Source organism: Salmo trutta, chromosome 25 (assembly GCF_901001165.1).
Source record: "Salmo trutta chromosome 25, fSalTru1.1, whole genome shotgun sequence".
In the NCBI taxonomy this organism is placed as follows: Eukaryota; Metazoa; Chordata; class Actinopteri; order Salmoniformes; family Salmonidae; genus Salmo; species Salmo trutta.
The window spans coordinates 29,263,817-29,284,782 of NC_042981.1; the positions used below are offsets into that span (position 1 = coordinate 29,263,817).

A 20,966-nucleotide genomic window follows, 5' to 3' on the forward strand; every position below is an offset into this window, starting at 1 on the left:
TGTTATAAGTTACATGGTCCAGGGAGAGCAGTTGTAAAACCAGGAGGCTAGCTGTCTGACCTCTGATGTTCTGAAGATGACCCGGTAGTTGTACTGCTGGCCGTGCTCTTTGTGCTCCTCCTGTTTCTCCCTGCGCAGACTCACAGCTACTGGACCCAGAGCCTCGTCCATCCCAAAGTAGTTCCAGTGCTCTGAGGGAGAGAGAGAAAAAGAGAGAAAGAGAAAAAGAGAGAGAGCAAGAGAGAGCGATAGAAATGGAAGTAGACAGCTATGTATAAACATACACTTCATGCATTTGAATTTGGAAACTGTATTACACAGTGGGCTGTGTAGGACTATTTGTTTATGTTAGACATTCTAGTGTTATAGTACTTCATGTACTGTATAATGTTTGTAACTGAATAAGTTTGAGAGGATACATAATGTACGTTCAACTGAGTCTATCTCACCTCTAAGGTAGAAGAACTTCCTGTAGTAGTAAGCTCCCAGGTCCACATGCTCTACGATGTAGTGTTTGCCTCTGTCACTGAGGGAACTGGGGCTGTCCTTGGGCCCCTCTAGCACTGCCACCCCAGCGTTAGTGCAGTGGGAGCTGAGGGACGACTCAAACTGACTGCCCTCGCTTCCCAGGGTCCCCGAGCCCCCGCTCCCCTGTTTGGGGGGCCCGGCTCCCGCCGTGCGCCTTCCGTTGGCCCCAATCTCATTGCGGAAGCAGGGGCAGCTGAGGAGCATCTCGTTGCTCTGCTCGTCCCCGGTGCCCATGCTGGGGCTGTCCCTGGCCCCGGCACTGAGCTCCTCCTGGCTGCCAGCGGGGGAGCTGTAGGCCAGGCTCTGGGTGGAGGACACGGTGGAGGTGTTGGAGGCTGCAGCTGCAGCAGACGCCCCTGTGGTCGTGTTCTTCCTCTTCCCCGCCGCCATCTGCCTGCTCTGGATCACCTCATTCAGGTCAAACATCATGCTCTGCACGTCGTAGTGGGAGAAGCCCCTCTGACACACCCATGGCTTGAGGGGGGTTACCCAGTCCTCTGACCGACCGTCCTCAGCATCAGAGCCGGCCCGTGGTGAGTCCGACTCCCCCCTCACGCTGCGTAGTTTACGGAATATAGACTCTCCCCCTGTCTCTGACTTGGAGCGTCTCTTTAGGGGCTTCTCTCTCTCCTTGACTCTGCTGGATGCCTGGCTCTCACTAGTCTCCTCATGTAGTTCTATGGAGGCCTGCTTGAGTCCAGCAGTCAGCAAGTCCTCTAGTCTGTCTGGTGCAGGGCTGCGCTGGTCAGGCTTGTCCCCCTGGTAGCCCTTCAGCATCTCAAAGAAGCTCTCCCCTGGCGCCCCGTGCTGATCTATAGAGGAGGTGCTGCCATACTCTCTGTGTAGTGGGGACCACTTGGCCCCTGAGGGGCCCCAGTCTTCCCCACTGTCCCCGCCATCGTCCAGCTCACTGATGGTGATGTCACTGTTGCTGCGCTGGCGGATGCGGCGGATGTTTCTGTGGGAGGGGACTCTGTAGTCTGTGGGGGACAGGTAACGGCTGTCTGGGCTGTATCTGGCCCCCTGGGTTTTACTCTTCAGTGTGTTGTGGATGCTGCGGAGCATAGAGGAGTCCTGGGGGCTCATCAGGTGACCTAGTTTCAGGTGGCTCTGCCCACCTCCGGCCAAGGCTGGGGACTCTGGCTCTGTGGTAACCTGCCAGAGAGCACCCAGGTCCTTCCTCGGGGGCCACTCGGCAACCCGTGCCCGTACCCCCATTTTAGGCACCCCCGGGCCCCCTGGAGGGTGGGCGCTGTCTATGCGTGCCCCTCCGTTGGCCAGGCGGAGGTGGCGGGTGTAGAACTCGTCGATGGCTGGGATAGAGCCCCCCACGATGCGCTCCATGGGTGGGCGCTTCAGACTGGTCATGGTGCCAAGGCCAGAGCTGGTCACCAGGGCACTCAGCAGCAAGGCATGGCTAAGCTGGATGCTCAGTGTGTCTGCTACTCCACTGGGCTCTCATCTCACTCCAACTGGCTACAACCTGAAAATAGTTTTGGTATTAGAACATACTGTAAACTCAATAATTGCATACCCTCACATTTCATATTAACACCAACTTTCTCTAACCAGGCGAAGAGTGGAAACAGTTGGGGAATGTAAGCTGCCTAACTGGTGTTGAAAATGAAACCAATAGCTCTGGTCTGGAAAGGTAGACAATGACACAGTGACATAGGCTACCTGCCTGGTAATTGGCTGTGTGCAGTGCCCTGTCACTGATGTGGCCTCTCTCATGCTCCTAGGTTTTATTGCAGACTAGCAGGCAGCACAGTGGAAAGTATTGGACTGTGTCTAATTAGTTCATCTCTCTTTGGGCCTTGAGTAAGCAAGCTAATGTTCTCCAACTTTAATCATCTGACTGACTGTGTGGGAGTAGGAAATGGCTGCAGTACCAATTTATTTCCCAAATGGAAATTCTTAATAAATAGTTTAGCTTTTTTTCTCGAGGCATTTGCTAAATTAGAAATGGCCTCTCTCTTTTCAGAATTCGGGGTTTTCCAGGCGTACTTTCTCCTGACATGTCCAGGGGGTGTTTATGATCGGCAGAGTCAGTCAGATAGATGCTTTTAGAAACTCCAGGACAGCCTTCCAAACATGCAGACATTTCTATTCTTCAGGATTGAAAGGGATATCTGGATTTCACAAACAAGCCTGCAGAGTCATATTTGGATGTGATTTTTGCCTCCTGGCAAACTGACACAGTAAAAAGTCACTGACATTTCAATTTCATATAATGGCTCTACTTTTCAAACCAATTTCAGCATAAAATCTGGGGGAAACATGAAAGCTCAGCCAAATCCAACCTGAGCAGAATTATGCCTTCAACCTAATCATTACATTCATGTAACAAACTCCCAAAGTAGACTATTAGGTAATTCAATAAACCAATAGAACGCACTATTAACTATTTATATATCAAGTGTTAAACAAAATGTGAGGTTTTGATCTATCAACGAATCTTGTCCAGAGTACATTTACATTTACATTTAAGTCATTTAGCAGACGCTCTTATCCAGAGCGACTTACAAATTGAGTACATTATCTGATCGATATAGCCTAGTGTGTTCAGCTGGGAGGCAGGGCTCTGGTTCCCCTCTCTCTGTCACTGACGCTGGACTAGTGATCCCTATGAAGTCCCTTCACATGCTATGGATAGCAGGTTCACCAAATCAAAGTGCTGAGATACAGTTTACTGGATCAAACATCCTGAGCCCACATAAAAAAAGGCCCTTCGAAAGCCGACAGCAGAGAACTCTGATGTTTCTCCCTGGCAGATTGAGCCAATTTGGCAGCGAGACCCTCGGAGAGATTACGGTTCCTCTCAGTCAGTCCTGCAGCACACAAGCTGTGATCACATTAGCCACTGGCTGTCAATGCTGTGATGGGCTTGCATTTCTCCATGCCAAACACATTCACACATCAGAGAAAACTGCTTCATACAGACACATACACTACTCCATACATACAAAACAGTCACACTTTCAGGGGAAATAGACATTGACATGTATGCGAATTGATTTACTTGATGAGACACCAGAAATATGAACACGTTCTCTAAGCATGTTAAATTGAAAATGTGTCAGAAATGATTACAAGCTGAAAGAAAATCAAAAGCAGTATAAATAAATGCTTCTGCCACTAAGAATCTCCAAACACAACAAATGAATAAATACATTTTCTATCCACACAACCAGTCCATATTACCCAGGAGCCATCAGTGTTGCTACTGTAAGCCAGTGACCCCAGGGAGATGGGTTAAATTGTCACTCTGAAAAGAGTGCCATACGTTCACTCTGCACCAATAGAAATATTGTGAATAAAATACAGTACATTAGGAACCAAAACAAATATAGGCTGTATTCTATGGCAGGGATCAAGTCTCTTTTTGTATTCGTGGGAAAACTTGGTGAACAAATTTCCTAAATGAAATAAATTTTGTTGTTGAATTCCTGTTGATTTGAGTCTTTTTGTTGTTGTTGATGTAACATTTGGGGGTCCGGTTTTGGCCTGCATGCCTGTCTGTTGCCGACCCGTGCTCTAGAGTTCCTCCGGGGTGCCTCGCGTTCCAGGCTCATCATCCCCAGTGAGCTGATAAACACATTGAGTTGACAAGAGGGAGGTTTTGACACCAAAAAAAACTCCTACATCTGTGCACGTTGGGCACCAGTCTGAGCCTCCCTCCTGATGTGCTTAATGATCTTATTGGATCTAGTGTAAGTAGTAGAAATGCTTGCAGACAGATTGAGATAAATAATTCCCATTCTAAACAAACAAATAAACAAACAAACTGGATATCACACTGTTTCATTGACTTTTAATCAGAACATGAATACTGCTCGGACTGATGGAGACTCGCTCTACTTCAGGCTCTATATCGAAATCTCAAAATACACTGCGATTTGCTCCTGCACCAGAGAGTCTACAAAAAGGATCAAAAATAGCATCTTAATTCATCATAACATAATCTCATTCTTGTACATGAAGTTCATTGTTCCGCATCAGTTTCGCATTTGACTGTTAGTAAGTCATATCATGAATGATGAAATCCAAGCTATAATAAATAGGGTAATGGAGACTGTGGTTGGTGGTGCTCACGGTGCATGAAGAGCAGAGGTTCCTTCCTCCTGGCTGGGCCGGGCTGTGCGGCTAGGGCTGTGCGGCTAGGGCTGTGCGGCTAGGGCTGTGCGGCTAGCGCTCTGCTATAATGGATGGACACTTAGCCATGGCATGGCAAACCTTGTCCTGTTTGCACTCCGCATTTCAATCACTGCAGCTTTGGGCCCGCTGCCTGCCTGCTGCACAGAGCAGAGTCCACAGGGACAGATAAATAGAACCACAACACACACAGCCACCGCAGCCGAAACACAGCCACAGGCCTTTATCTGGCTTCCAAAACACATTTTGAGGGGCCGGTGTGTGTGTACATGCATGCATAATGCTATGCTCACGTTTCCTCACATAACCTCAGTTTCAGACTTCAGCCAGGGGTGGGGAGAGCCTGAGAATGTGTGAGGAGAACTGAGGAGGGAAAAAACTGTGGGAAAGTGAATGAAGCTTCTGGCTCCCTACTCCCTATTGGTAGTGTATATTAGCATGTCAGTGGGACATGTCGAGGCACCGTAAGCCTGTTGACTAAGTGAGGTTAACTTCCTGTAATTGGGGCTCTGAACTCCCAGCTGCTCCACTGGGCCTGGGGACAAATGAGTATTAGGCTGCACCACTCAGACAGAGAGAGAGAGACAGGGGTCATGTCATCATGGCTGCCACTGGGGAGACTAGGAGGGGTTGGGTTTGTTGTGCCAGCGAGGGTAATATAGCCTTATGGGTGATCTGCACAGCCAGGTGCTTTCAGTCTACTGTGTTATTAAGCAGATACACAGACCCAGTTACCAAGCACACAACATCAAAGCCACTGGCGAGAACACTTAGCACTTGGGGAATTATTTATTAAAATCATTTGAGATGAGAACCTTGCACTTTTCCAAGGTATTCTAAAAGCTCCCGATAAAAGCATTTCCTTGTGAGGGCACATTCAGTAGTGTAGACGTTACCCAGGCAACTCCCAGCCAGGGCTCACTGATGCCAGCTTACAATGGTGAGAGGCACACTTCTGTTGGTCGGCCTGAGCCCCATGGAGGCCAAGCTACGCCCCCATGAGAGAACCAACAACATGTCCGGGAATGCTTAGGAGACCGCTAGCTGTTTCCATGAACAGAGTGGCAGCAGATTCCCAGTGCCCTGCTTCAGTGTTAACAAAGCCCCCAACAATGGAGCAGAATAGACCAGAATCCCTGGCCTACAAGCTGTAATCACTTCAACTTTAGCTGCTTGGCCTAGTGAGACTCACTGAATGGGACTGCCTGGCCCACACCACAAGAGGCATCACTCAGCCTCCCTACCTCTCCCTGTCTCCCTACTCCTCTCCTCCAACAGGCCCACTGGGCTGTGGGCAGCTGGCACAAAGTTCCCTCTGTCCTGTGGAAGACTGGGCCTCATCTCCAGTACAGAGAGGCCTTTGATAAGAGGCTGACCCTGATTGTGTAGGAGCCACTAAGAGGACCTAATGAATCACAGAGAGGAGAGGGGGGAGAGAGGGAAGATGGGAAAGGGGGGTGGGGGAGAGAGGGAGAGATGGGAAAGGGGGGTGGGGGAGAGAGAGAGATGGGAAAGGGGGGTGGGGAGAGAGGGAGAGATGGGAAAGGGGGGTGGGGGAGAGAGAGAGATGGGAAAGGGGGATGGGGGAGAGAGAGAGATGGGAAAGGGGGGTGGGGAGAGAGGGAGAGATGGGAAAGGGGGGTGGGGGAGAGAGAGAGATGGGAAAGGGGGATGGGGGAGAGAGAGAGAGAGATGGGAAAGGGGGACAGAGAGAGAGAGAAGGTGTGTGCTAGAACAGTGTTTCCTAACCCTGGTCCTCCAGTACCTCCAACAGTACAGTTTAGTTGTAGCCCTGGACAAAAAGACCTCATTCAACTCCCGAGCTCATGAGTGGCACAGCGGTCTAAATCACTGCATCTTAGTGCTAGAGGCGTCACTACAGACCCTGGTTCAATCCCAGGCTGTATCACAACCAGCAGTGATTGGGCGGAGCACAATTGGCGGCGCACAATTGGCCCAGCTTTGTCCGGGTTAGGGGAGGGTTTGGCTGGGGTAGGCCATCATTGTAAAACATTATTTATTCTTAACTGACTTGCCTAGTTAAATAAAGGTAAAAGAAGGTAAAAAAAAAACTCAATGAGGGCTTGATGATTAGTTGACAAGTTGAAATCAGGTGCGTTTGTCCAGGGTTACAATAAAAATGTGTACTGTTGGGGGTACTGGAGGACCAGAGTTGGGAAGCACTGTGCTAGAGGCATTAGAAAGGGATGAGAAGAGGATAAATAATCAGAGAGATAAGCAAAGGAAGGTAAAACGGGACAATCCAAAAAAGGCCATGTCGTGTGTGTGTGTGTAGGTCAAACATTGGGACATGATGAAGTGTGTCTAATCAAGTGAGTCAAGCTCTAAGCCCTGACTAACATGACATGCACCTGACACAGCAGATGACTTCTGTCTGACAGATGAGCTGCCAGAGAATGACATGCAACCAACATCACTGGCTAGCCTCGTATTAACGAGGACTAAAACAGAAAACAAACTCACAGCTCAACAACAAACTCCTCCGCAGCGAGCCAGGACCAAGAGGTCATGCACCAACTGAGCAGAGAGAATTATAGCTTTGAAAGAAAAAGACTCCTCAGCAATATACTCTCCCACACTCCTTCCCTTCCCGAGAATGGTAGGAGGAGTACAGGGAAAACGAGAGGTGAGGTGAGGTCTGAGTCAGCCCACGTCTGTGATGAGAGACCCACTGCTGCAGCCCACGAACTGAGCAGAGGCACAGGAAAAGACAAGGCAGTCGAGGCCCATATACACCCTTGTCTTCACTCACTCGTTGCCTACTGCCTCTGTGAAGCTGGCGGCAGACTAACGCCGTTTCAACAGAATTTGTCAATGCATTGGCACGTGAAGTCTTTGTGGGAAATGCATTAGATTAGCAAAAAGTCATCAACGTAAACTGTTGTATTGAGGGTGTCAACCGCAGGATTATGTCATCATGGTAATTCATTTTCAACATAGACAAACCTGTTGAATTTGTACTCTGGAAACAACGTCAGATCTTCAACGTTATATCCACCTTTAGATAAAAACAGGCTGGGCAGCACCTCCTACTGTACTGCAGGGTTTCTCAAACTCGCCCCCCCCCCTCCTAGTTAAAGTGTATTAAAAGTTTGATATGATTTAGTCCTATTCTTTAACGTTGATGTTTGGTTGAGATGGAGACGTGAATCCAACCTGTTAATTATTAATTTGTAAACAAACTGGATATTGAATTATATCTGTTTTCAATGCAGACAAATTTCGCCATTTGAAGGAAATGTACACTGCATGAGCAACAGAATGTGAACACCTGCTCGTCGAGCATCTCTTTCTGAAAGGCCTGGCTCGCAATCTGCGTTCCAATTCATCCCAAAGGTGTTCGATGGGGTTGAGGTCAGGGCTCTGTGCAGGCCAGTCAAGTTCCACACCGATCTTGACAAACCATTTCTGTATGGACTTCACTGTGTGCACAGGGGCATTGTCATGCTGAAACAGGAAATGGCCTTCCCCAAACTGTTGGCACAAAGTTAGAAGCGCAGAATCATCTAGAACAGGAGTGGGCAACTCCAGTCCTGGGGGCCAGATGGGTGTCACACGTTTTCTCCATCCCTAGCAAACACAGCTGATTAATCAAAATTCATTCTAAACTGAAGATCATGACGAGGTGATTATTGGAGTCAGCTGTGTTAGCTGGGGCTGGGGCAAAACTGTGACACCAATCAGGCCCCCGAGGACTGGAATTGCCCACCCCTGGTCTAGAACGTCATTGTATGCTGTCATTGTATTCCCTTCACTGGAACTAAGGAGCCTGGCCCGAACCATGAAAAACAGCCCCAGACCATTATTCCTCCTCCACCAAACTTTACAGTTGGCATTATGCATTGGGGCAGGTAGCGTTCTCCTGGCATCCGCCAAACCCAGATTCATCCGTCGGACTGCCAGATGGTGAAGCATGATTCATCACGCCAGAGAACACATTTCCACTGTTTCAGAGTCCAATGGCGGCGAGCTTTACACCACTCCAGCCAAAGCTTGGCATTGCGCTTGGTGATCTTAGGCTTGTGTGCGACTGCTCGGCCATGGAAACCCATTTCATGAAACTCCCGACAAACAGTTATTGTGCTGACGTTACTTCCAGAGGCAATTTGGAACTTGGTAGTGAGTGTTGCAATCGAGGACAAACGTGCTACGCGCTTCAGCACTCTACAGTCCCGCTCATAGTTGTTTCTACTTCACAACAACATAACTCACAGTTGACTGGGGCAGCTCCAGCAGGGCAGAAATTTGATGAACTTTGATGAAAGTGGCATCCTATGATGGTGCCATGTTGAAAAGACACTGAGCTCTACAGTAAGGCCATTCTACTGCCAATGTTTCCCTATGGAGATTGCATGGCTGTGTCCTCAATTTTATACAGGAGTTAGCCTACAGTGGGGGGAAAAAGTATTTGATCCCCTACTGATTTTGTACGTTTGCCCACTGACAAAGAAATGATCAGTCTATAATTTTAATGGTAGGTTTATTTGAACAGTGAGAGACAGAATAACAACAAAAAAATCCAGAAAAACGCATGTAAAAAATTGATTTGCATTTTAATGAGGGAAATAAGTACTTGACCCCCTCTCAATCAGAAAGATTTCTGGCTCCCAGGTGTCTTTTATACAGGTAATGAGCTGAGATTAGGAGCACACTCTTAAAGGGAGTGCTCCTAATCGCAGCTCGTTACCTGTATAAAAGACACCTGTCCACAGAAGCAATCAATCAGATTCCAAACTCTCCACCATGGCCAAGACCAAAGAGCTCTCCAAGGATGTCAGGGACAAGATTGTAGACCTACACAAGGCTGGAATGGGCTACAAGACCATCGCCAAGCAGCTTGGTGAGAAGGTGACAACAGTTGGTGCGATTATTCGCAAATGGAAGAAACACAAAAGAACTTCAATCTCCCTCGGCCTGGGGCTCCATGCAAGATCTCACCTTGTGGAGTTGCAATGATCATGAGAACGGTGAGGAATCAGCCCAGAACTACACGGGGGGATCTTGTTAATGACCTCAAGGCAGCTGGGACCATAGTCACCAAGAAAACAATTGGTAACACACTACGCCGTGAAGGGCTGAAATCCTGCAGCGCCCGCAAGGTCCCCCTGCTCAAGAAAGCACATATACATGCCCGTCTGAAGTTTACCAATGAACATCTGAATGATTCAGGGGACAACTGGGTGAAAGTGTTGTGGTCAGATGAGACCAAAATGGAGCTCTTTGGCATCAACTCAAATCGCCGTGTTTGGAGGAGGAGGAATACTGCCTATGACCCCAAGAATACCATCCCCACCGTCAAACATGGAGGTGGAAACATTATACTTTGGGGGTGTTTTTCTGCTAAGATGATAGAACAGCTTCACCGCATCAAAGGGACGATGGACGGGACCATGTACCGTCAAATCTTGGGTGAGAACCTCCTTCCCTCAGCCAGGGCATTGAAAATGGGTCTGGATGGGTATTCCAGCATGACAATGACCCAAAACACACGGCCAAGGCAACAAAGGAGTGGCTCAAGAAGAAGCACATTAAGGTCCTGGAGTGGCCTAGCCAGTCTCCAGACCTTAATCCCATAGCAAATCTGTGGAGGGAGCTGAAGGTTCGAGTTGCCAAATGTCAGCCTTGAAACCTTAATGACTTGGAGAAGATCTGCAAAGAGGAGTGGGACAAAATCCCTCCTGAGATGTGTGCAAACCTGGTGGCCAACTACAAGAAACGTCTGACCTCTGTGATTGCCAACAAGGGTTTTGCCACCAAGTACTAAGTCATGTGTTGCAGAGGGGTCAAATATTTAGGTCCCTCATTAAAATGCAAATCAATTTATAACATTTTTGACATGCGTTTTTCTGGATTTTTTTGTTGTTATTCTGTCTCTCACTGTTCAAATAAACCTACCATCAAAATTATAGACTGATCATTTCTTTGTCAGTGGGCAAACGCTCAAAATCAGCAGAGGATCAAATACTTTTTTCCCTCACTGTACATCTCCTTCAAATGTTAATATTTGGTTGCATTGACAACCAAACACAATTCAATATCAGTTTTGCAATACAGTAAATAGCCTATTATCTTTTCGACAAGTTAACTAATGATATGTTGGATTCACGTCTCCAACTAAACCAAAAACAAAAGTTAAAGAATATGATCAAGCCAGTGGGTCAGATGAAACTCTCCAAGCATTAGATACATGCCCTTTAACTGTTAATATTTGGTTGCGTTGTCAACCAAATATAATTCAATATTACCTTAGTAATACAGTAAATAGTCTAAAGTTAAGGCTATACTACAAACTAATGTAACAGTATTTATTCAACCTTAAAATTAGTAACTCATCAATTGTCACATTGAGTTTATTGTAACTATAAATGTCTTCTTATGTCATCATAGAAAGTGTGCATGTTCAAGATAGCATGTAAAGTTCGCCGGTCTGTGGAAATCTTCACAATTGCTATAATAATCTGCTCAGAATCTTGAACAGCATTGATCACTTGCACTATGTACTTTTAATTTAACGTGAACTGCAATCCAGGTCATTTAGCTGTGCTATTAGATGAAGTACAGTCATAACACATGAAATTGTTGCATACATACAAGATAGCTGACATTGCATTTCCATTTGAACGTTGTTGTGGTTTTAAATGGTTGAAAGCGCAGTGACAACACATTCAGATGACAGCTAAACAAAAAAATCAGACGTTGTTTTTCTATTGGAATTTGGTTGTGCTTTTAAATGGATGAAAGCATTGGGAATTCAACAAACTTCTGGCTGTCTTTTTGATTGGGTGAATAAAGGTTGAAATGTCATTGATCAGTGTCTCAACCATTATTACGCACATTTCCACATAGAAATAACGTGGTTGCAGAGTGGGTGAGAATCTGACACCTCGTGAGAAAAACACACATGCCTACCATCGGCAAGCAAACGATACCCACCCACACCAAACCGCAGGCGGACGGGCTGGAATTTCACCAATTTCATCAATGGAGGAAGTGATGAGTATGTAAGCAGGAGAGGAGAGATGAAAGCAAGCCCAGACAGAGTTAGAGACAGAGAGTGGATAGTACAAGGTCGAGACTGTCTGACATCAGACAGTGACAAAGTTACAGTTACAAAGAAAACAGCACCAAATACCCAAAGAACCCCAAATCCACTTTGATTTCACAATCAGCGCCAATGACATCAGCTTTGATCATGGGAATACTTTCCACACATGGATTAGCACACCACAATAAACAGTAATTGGAGCGATGACATGCTCTACTGACCACACAGACATGCAAAAGGCTTGGCATGTGAACACTTCAAAGCAGCACTACTAGCTACAGCACAGCTCACCACCACCAGGGCCTTCAGTGGATGCCCACCACAGTTCAATGAGCATAGCTAACCACTGACAAAGTGTGATTAACTGAACCCTACACAAGAAGACAGATCTGGAGGCCCGCCAAACGAAGACACTGTCGGTATCTCTGCTAGGGCCCTCTCGCTCTCTCCTCCTCCTCCTATCCTTGGATCTTCGCTCAACCACATTCAATTGTTTTGTGTTGTGGGCAGTAATGAGATAATGGCTGGGTGGCACCACTGTCCAAATTGCATTTAAGCTCGTGGTATCTGTTTCAACCAAAAGTGGTGTATTTAGAGGTGGGCTGGAGGTTTGGCATGAAGTTGTGTTATTTTGTGGAGGGCCATATTAAACTGCCTAAACGAATAACTGAACTGGTTGTGGCTTATGTGGTCTCACTGTCCAGACAAAAAAACACTGCAAGAAAAACAGCTCTAAGATCCAATGTCTGACAAAGCCTATGTCTCACGGGGGGATTCTCTCTCTCTATAAAAAGTCATTATTCATGTTCTGCTTAATCATTCTATAGATGAATATGATTTATTCACAAGCTGTCTATGTGGTTGAGTGGGTGGAGACGGTAAAACTGGTCCTATTTAATAGAGGAGCATAAGCTTCATCCGTTTTACAAAGAGGCTCAGACTTCTGAGGTCGTCAACTTTCCCCAGCCTGCTCTGTAGTATAAAGCGCAGTGAAGAGGAAGCAGAGAGAGCATTGGTGCCTGAAGAGGAACGTGAAGCATTTTAATGAGGTGCCTGGCTGCCTCTGTTACTGGCTATAGAGAGCTGCATCAGTCAGTCAGTCAGTCAGTCAGTCAGTCAGTCAGTCTGAGCCTGCTGTAGGCTGTACTTTCCCTCTCCCTGCCCTCAATGCCGGCAGCCTCTGAACTTACCTCTCCTCTCTTCCCAACCAGAAGGGTTTTCACTCCATTAGAGAGACAAGAAGGAAGGCAAGACAGGGCCACAGGGGTAATATGCTGCAAGTCACTTCTTCGTACACACACCACAGTAGTACAAAAGGTGAAAGGGCTTTATTGGCGAAAGGGCTCAGCAGTCTGGGTCCAATCTAACCTCAGTAAAGATTTTCTGATATTGGATATGATATTTCAAATGACTCGATTTGAGTTCTCAAAGAGACTCGATGAATCAGGAAAGTAGGTCTACACAGGTGCATCCGTCTGCAAAGTTTCTTTTTGCTCCTACATCTGAAAACCCACACTAAGAACAGGAATGGGGTGGGGTGGTAGTGGTGGTGCAGTAGATTCAAAAGACAACTGGAAGTATTAACTGTGACAACCACATCTCAGTCGTGCTCTAGAGGGAGAACACTGACAGCCATTTTCCATCAAAATTCTCTGCCAACATCTTAGCCTTCCCAGCACCTTAGCTTCCCCTCTGAACTAAACACAGACAAAAGACTCATGACATATCGCCTTGAGAGATGTCTTTGAAATTCAGATCGTTGATGACAGTGGCACTGCCATGGTTTACTGCAGTCAATTTGTGAGGAGTGATGTGGGGCTTTCTCCACGGTTGTTTTATGCTTATTAGCGTGATTGACTCCCCTTCTACTACCTCTTCTCTACAACTTTCTCTCACCCAATGTTAGTTTAGAATAGAGGATGTGCATGCAGGCTTCACATCAACTCCCTATCCAACCACCCACCTTGCATTCTGAATAGAAACTACTGTGAACTATGTGCTGCTTTTTCCTCCAGGCCACAATACACAATGCAATCAATGTTAGGAGCCCTTGACCAAAGTTTGCCTTGCAGGGAGGATTTCGCAACTGGGCCATTCATTGTTTTTGCTAGCTTGAGCAGTTCCCAGAAGCATATGCGGTCTAAAAATTAGGCAGAGCAGGATGAGCTAAAAGGGAGTGAATGTCACCTTCCTCAATGCACTCCACAAAGGTAAATAATCCCTTAAAATAATCTGAGGTAAAACTGGACCCATTTGTGATCAAACAAATATCCTCATCTTAACGGATTTGGGGGTGGTGGGTGGATAATGCTATAGCGACACAAACAGGGAGAGATGAGCCTGAAATAGAAGTGATAGATAGCATAGCAGTATAATTAACCCAGGGATGGGGCGGTGGAATCGTTGAGTGTCTGCATCCTATAATTCATCCTCTCCAGATGCAAAGCCCTGGTGGCGAGCCAAGCACCAGCCTTCCTTCCCCCAAGGCTGCTATCAACTCGCCCTCAGATGACAGTAATTCAGCATCAAAACAATGGGGACTTTGCACTCAGGCTAAATTTCCAGTAGCCTAGCATAGACTCATTTGACTGCTACACTGAATCAACGCCAGAACCAATAATACGAGCAGAGAATGCTCACTATGAGAGAATGTATGAACTGTGTTTGGGGAATCTAGTGAAAATGCAAGCAGTTAAACTAATCAACACCTTAACGACAGGCTAGTATTTCCACGATGATGATTAGAACAGAGACATTTCGATTTTGCCCTTTCATTAGGTAGTTCAATAGATGATTGGGTGAGTGTTCGATCCAGGAGCAGTGCATTGACACATGCCTGGGACATTAAGGGCAGCCAGTGTCAGTGCATGTCCGGGCTCTGTGCTGGTGTTGTATGGGGGTAGATTTGGGCTGTGTGTGCCAGTCAGCCCGTTAGCGCTAATTTGGTCAACTGCCCAGTGCCAGTCCATACTGGGCCACAGCCAAAACACCCATTTTTTCTCCCACATTGGACGCTGTGGGTCTCTACAACAGGGACTGAACAACAGTCCTGGAAACTGTTAAACCATGTACATAATCATATCCATTTCCCACAAAATACACAAATGAACAAAATCTATCTTATGTCCCTATGTGTGTGAGCGTGTTTGCGGGCTGCGCGACATCCATGCGCACAACGTTCACGTGAGTGAGTGAGTGAGTGAGTGAGTGAGTGAGTGAGTAAGTGAGTGAGAGTGAGAGAGAGAGAGAGAGAGAGAGAGAGAGAGAAAAAATCGTGGTTCTAGTGACAAACTGCAGTATAGCAGCAAGGTCAGTTGACAGTGACCTGACAGATTCCCTCTGCAGAGGTGTCAATATGGCACAGACCTGTGATGTTTGTAAGCCATCCAGCAGCATCCTTTCACACCGTGGGCCAGGGCACAGAGATACAGGGGGTAAAGCACAGCTAAATGACACAAAAATATCCTTTAAATATCTTTCAATTCAGAGTCTAACAAGATACTGAGAATGATATGCTATCGACAGACCTGTCAACTCATGTACTTATAACTCTGTTACTACTAATACTACATAGAGATTGTCATCATCGTGTTTAGAGTATCTGTTACATAAACATTACATCTGTTGCCACTGACAATGAAATAACTGCATTAATCCTATCAGATTACATAAAATAACACACCTCTAGGTCGTGGGTTACACATTGCTTACTGATAAATATTATATCACATGTATAAATAATGCCATAAATGATAATAACTTAAAAAACTAAAAAATGTCTCTCCCTGAATAATCTTTTGCTCAGGACAGGGACGTGTCAATTTATTGTGACTCTTTTTGACATAGGGCTGTCAGAGCAGGTTGGCTGGGTTGATCTGACAGGAGAGCTGTAGTGACAGGTGGAAACATCAGTATGGAAAGGGTCAGGAACTCACTGAGTAAACATATGATAAGCTACCATCAGCTCCCGTCTACCACCAAACACCACCAAACCAGCTAGAATAATCCCAGTCCAACAAGATACAGTAAACTTAATCTCGTATTGACAGATTCTGTTGAGTAAGCCTGTAACCAGCAACATGCGGCAAGGAGAGACACACACTCTAACCATAACCTACATTGTCATTCATTAAAAAATAGATACATTTATGATTCCTCATTACCAAGAAGTGAAAACGACAAACGTAGGGATGTGATGGTCATGGAATTTTGGATGATGGTTATTGGTCAGCCAAATGACTGCGGTCGCCGTTATAATAGATTGCAATGCAATCGGCCATAATCGGTGTCCATGCCGATTAATCGGTCCACCTCTAGTCTCAACATCAACTGTTCAGAGGAGATTGCATGAATCAGGCCATCATGGTGAAATTGCTGCAAAGAAACCACTACTAAAGGACACCAATAAGAAGAAAAGACTTGCTTGGGCCAAGAAACACGAGCAATGGACAATAGACAGGTGGAAATCTGTCCTTTGGTCTGGTGTGTCCAAATTTGAGATTTTTGGGTCTAACCGCCGTGTCTTTGTGAGACGCAGAGTAGGTGAACAGATGATCTCTGCATGTGTGGTTCCCACGTTGAAGCATGGGTGAGGAGGTGTGATGGTGTGGGGGTGCTTTGCTGGTGACACTGTCTGTGATTTATTTACAATTCAAGGCACACTTAACCAACATAGCTAACACAGCATTCTGCAGCGATACGCCATCCCATCTGGTTTGCGCTTACTGGAACTATCCTTTGTTTTTCAACAGGACAATGACCCAAGACACCTCCAGGCTGTGTAAGGGTTATTTGACCAAGGAGAGTGATGGAGTGCTGCATCAGATGATCTGGCCTCCACAATCACCCGACATCAACCCAATTGAGATGGTTTGGGATGAGTTGGACCGCAGAGTGAAGGAAAAGCAGCCAACAACTGCTCAGTATATCTCCTTCAAGACTGTTGGAAAAGCATTCCAGGTGAAGTTGGTTGAAAGAATGCCATGTGTGCAAAGCTGTCAAGGCAAAGGGTGGTTATTTGAAGAATCTCAAATGTAAAATATATTTTGATTTGTTTAACACTTTTTTTGGTTACTACATGATTCCATATGGGTTATTTCATAGTTTTGATGTCTTAATTATTCTTCGACAATGTAGAAAATATTAAAAATAAAGAAAAACCCTTGAATGAGTAGGTGCGTCCAAACGATTAACTGGTACTGTATTTACAGAAATAAAACAGATCCTGCTTCTGTTGCCTGTTTGAGTATTTGTTTAATAGCCTATTCCGTGAGCACCAAGCCTCACGCAACCACAAACTTCCCCAATTTGGACGTTTTTAATCTTTGCTTACATCTAATAAAGGCTTTACGCGTTTTTTTCCGTTTGAACAGCCTCTCTGGTATTATTTATAATTTATTTAGTGTTGTTTACACTGTTCCAAATTGTGTGAAAATTGTTATTTATAATAAAAATAACCCTCCTTTTTTCTTTATCTGCTTCTTATTGTTATTATTACTATTATTATTAGTATGATCATCATTATAATAATAAGTAAAGTAATTATTATTAGTAGGCTTAGTATAGCAGCCTTATATGAGCAATATTGAGCTGTAGGCCTAAGAGCGAATTCTGTTTAGTCTTAATACCGTAACTAACTTAGGCCCATATTTTTTATACTTATATTGGCTACTGTATCAATCAATCATTCATTCATGTCATCACACAGAGTTCCCTCTTATTTCCACGGGACTGTCGTGCAGAAAAGATGTCAGCCTGCACTGAGAAACACGAGATTGAACTTCAGTCAACTTTCGAATTTTCACTATCAATGTTTCCCTCTACTGTGGGAATTGTAATTGAATCAATGCAATGTTAGCCACATTCAATGAAACATATCTAAACAAAACAACCTATCCAAGATAATTTATTTTACGCAGAGCGCATTGGAGTAAGATTCTATAGCATTGACAGGCATGACTCAGGCCCATACTCTACACAGACCGGTGCGCCATAACCAATCAGAGCTGCAGTATCCCTACATACAAATAGACCATTGTTATATATGGATCTGTGCCATTCACTTTGAACTGGACTGTGTTTACAGCAAGTGTTTGCAAGTAGATGCGCTTGTTTTGAGGTAAAAGCGAGAGCTTCATGTAGCCATGTGTGTACATTTGTTCATATTCTTTGCTAGTAAGTGAGTTAATAGCCCAGTTATAGCTAATTTCTAGTCAGGTAAAGAGCTTTGTTCTGTCTTAAAGGGGCAGTGTTGTATTTTGAGACAGGCTTGAATAAGCTACTGTAAGTAGCCAATAGGCAGTGGGTAGCATAATTTGTCTCATTCTCTGTAATAATGGTATGCATTTTATTTTGTAAAGTGTTTCTTGCATCAAACAACAACATTTTCAGTCACCTTGTCTGAAGGATAAACAGGTTAATTTCAATCCCTACCTGTTTTTTTCAAGACTCATGGAATGTAGGCCTACATTGAACACCACACATTGGCTGCTACTGTAGGCTGAAATGATATAACAGCTATTTCCAGGTTAAGATGTTATGGGATACATTTTCTCCATTGTTTTTTATGGTAGGCCACTCTGATAGGCCTTCATTATGATCAAATAGTCACAGTAACCTACTTGGCCACTGTTATAACCGTAACTTAAAGCGGGTGCAGCCTCAGTGTTCACAGTAAACGTGCGCCAGAAGTTACACAGAATTTTCAAAGTTCAAGTGTGCGCTCAGCAGAACAGAAATGTGCTCAATGGTGAACAAAATTAGAGGGGACATTGCATATGAGTCATTCATGATTTGAAGTTCAATCAAGCATTTTAGTTAATAATAAAATAAATAAAATAACAAAGTGAGCCTTGAATAATTAACATCAAAAATAAATGAACTGTTTGATTTTGGAAATTGCATTCCCGAATGAATGCGACTGCGACTGTTTTTAGTCTTTGCTGTAATAATGGCTTAACTGTCACGTCCTGACCAGCAGATGGAGCTGTTGTAGTAGTTTGGGGGTCAGGACGTGGCAGTCTTGTGTGTGTTCTCTGTGTCTTGTGACTCCTGATCAGGAACAGCTGGGGATCGTTGTTCCTGATTGGGAGTCATATATGTAGGAGTATGTTTGTCACTGGGGGTTGTGGGGAATTGTGTTGAGCACTGTTTTTTTATTTTTTTATTTATTTATTATTATTATTATTTTTTGGGTTTAGCCTGCTACACTGTCGTACCGTGAGTACTGTTCATTGTTTTGTTTATTGTTTTTCCCAGTGGATACTTTACTTGTTTTGTTAATTAAAGAAACATGAGTGTCCACACTTCTGCTGCGCCTTGGTCCTCCATTTCCAACGACAAGCGTGACATTAACAAAAGAAACGTTACAGACTCTGGTATGCTTATAATTGATTTGGTGTTATTAACATTGTTCCAAATGGTCAGAAACATTTTATTGTAATCTGACAGCACCTGTTTGGCGCACATAATATGCATGTAGCGCTTGCTCCTTACCTTCTTTTTCTTGATGTCCAGTATTTTCCACAACTAGTCAAATTTATTCCACACATCTGACTTCCCCTTTACCTCCTGAGCAACCAGTAGATATTCCCCCATTTAGAGTTTATTTGTCACGTCCTCTGCATCCATTTTGCTGTCAAGGTGTTCGGAATTTGTTATAACCAATTTATTGATGTGATTATGATATGCTGTAGGTCAGGCCCTATTGGTCATGTGCATGCGATGCATACATGTGTCACGTAAAGAGAGCAAGGGTTGAGGGAATGTTTTTCCTAAACAAATGAGGGATTTCGGTAACAGAACTTTTCAGTCAGAAATGGCTGTAATTATGTTGCGGCTTCAGCAACACAGACAGCGCGATATACACTGTGGTGGTCGCTGCAGCAGGGAGGAGAGAGCGACAATGGGTGCTAGTCACAGTAACTCACTGTCATTTTTTTAACACATTGCAGCAAGTCTGAGCTGGCCCAATCAAATCAATTGCGGTCAGACTCCCTCTAGTCACTTAATTATTTCATCAAACACTCTGCTCAAAGCATCAGACAAGCTCAGTGCATATACTGTAGTTTGTTTGATTAAAACACAGGATGTTTCTATACATGGAAAAATACAAGTTTAAAAATTTCAACCAATCAATTGGTCGAAAGAATAGACGACTCTTGGTCGACCAAGATTTTTTTTTGTCGGGGACAGCCCTACAAAAAACACAAATAATAATGAAATGATTTTAAACGGTTACGACGGTTATTTTATTTTCATGAAGGTCTTCATCCATAATCGTTGGTTACATGAATATACGGTTATTGTGCCACAAACTCTGTGGTTTTTCTAGAATAATAAGAGTAATAGCATGTGTATGAGGATCATTAAGATACATGTCATTTAGAAAGCCTGATGCAGCAGCACCGTGAGACACACCTTTCACGTTCCCTGATAACACAGATCTCAAGGTGAAAGCCTCATTAACATCCCCTCACACCGCCAAATAGCTGCTCTGCTGCTCCCATACACTAATTGCTTCTCTACCACACAAGAAGATGTGCTCTAGAAAAGATGAGTACTTTTAATTAACCCATCGAACGACTGTGGATTAACAGTAAGGGGTCTTATCCATTAAAATCTCATAGAAGAGTAAGGGCTACAATAACTAATGTTCTGCAAGGCCATGTAATAATTTTAGGAACATCAAGTCCTAGCTGCCTGCAGGTGCTGACTACAGGATAAATCTGTTGCTGTTCGAGTCCCAGGCTATGATGAAGGGGAGGAGAAACACTGGATCACCCCACTGAGGAGCCCAGCTGACAGTATATAATCCTACAGCGCACAGAAAGCTGGCTCAGTCAATGAGCTTGTTCTAACAGAATGTGGGCACCTTCTTGCAGATTCACACAGCATGAAAATGCTGCAATATGAAATACAATACACTACATGACCAATAGTATGTCGACACCTGCTTGTCGAACATCTCATTCCAAAATCATGGGCATTAATATGGAGTTGGTCCCCTCTTTGATGCAATAACAACACTCTTCTGGGAAGGCTTTCCACTAGATGTTGGAACATTGCTTCGGGGACTTCCATTCAGCCACCAGAGCATTAGTGATGTTGGGCACTGATGGTGGACGATTAGGCCTGGCTCACAGTCTGCATTCCAATTCATCCCAAAGGTGTTCGACGGAGTTGAGATCAGGGTTCTGTGCAGGCCAGTCAAGTTCCT

At 44.8% G+C, this 20,966-nt stretch overlaps 1 protein-coding gene across 2 annotated transcripts in view; it reads right to left on the reverse strand.

Moving 5' to 3' along the window:
- The window catches only part of LOC115162355 (signal-induced proliferation-associated 1-like protein 1), a 99,114-nt gene that overhangs the window by 54,652 nt on the left and 23,496 nt on the right, over positions 1-20,966 (reverse strand). For both annotated transcript variants that reach the window (XM_029713578.1, XM_029713577.1), the window contains exons 2-3: positions 450-2,011; positions 61-191 (exon numbers count right to left, since the gene is read on the reverse strand). In XM_029713578.1, coding sequence (XP_029569438.1) covers positions 61-191; positions 450-1,896 — 1,578 coding nt within the window. In that variant the 5' untranslated portion in view covers positions 1,897-2,011. The remainder of the gene's footprint in view (positions 1-60; positions 192-449; positions 2,012-20,966) is intronic.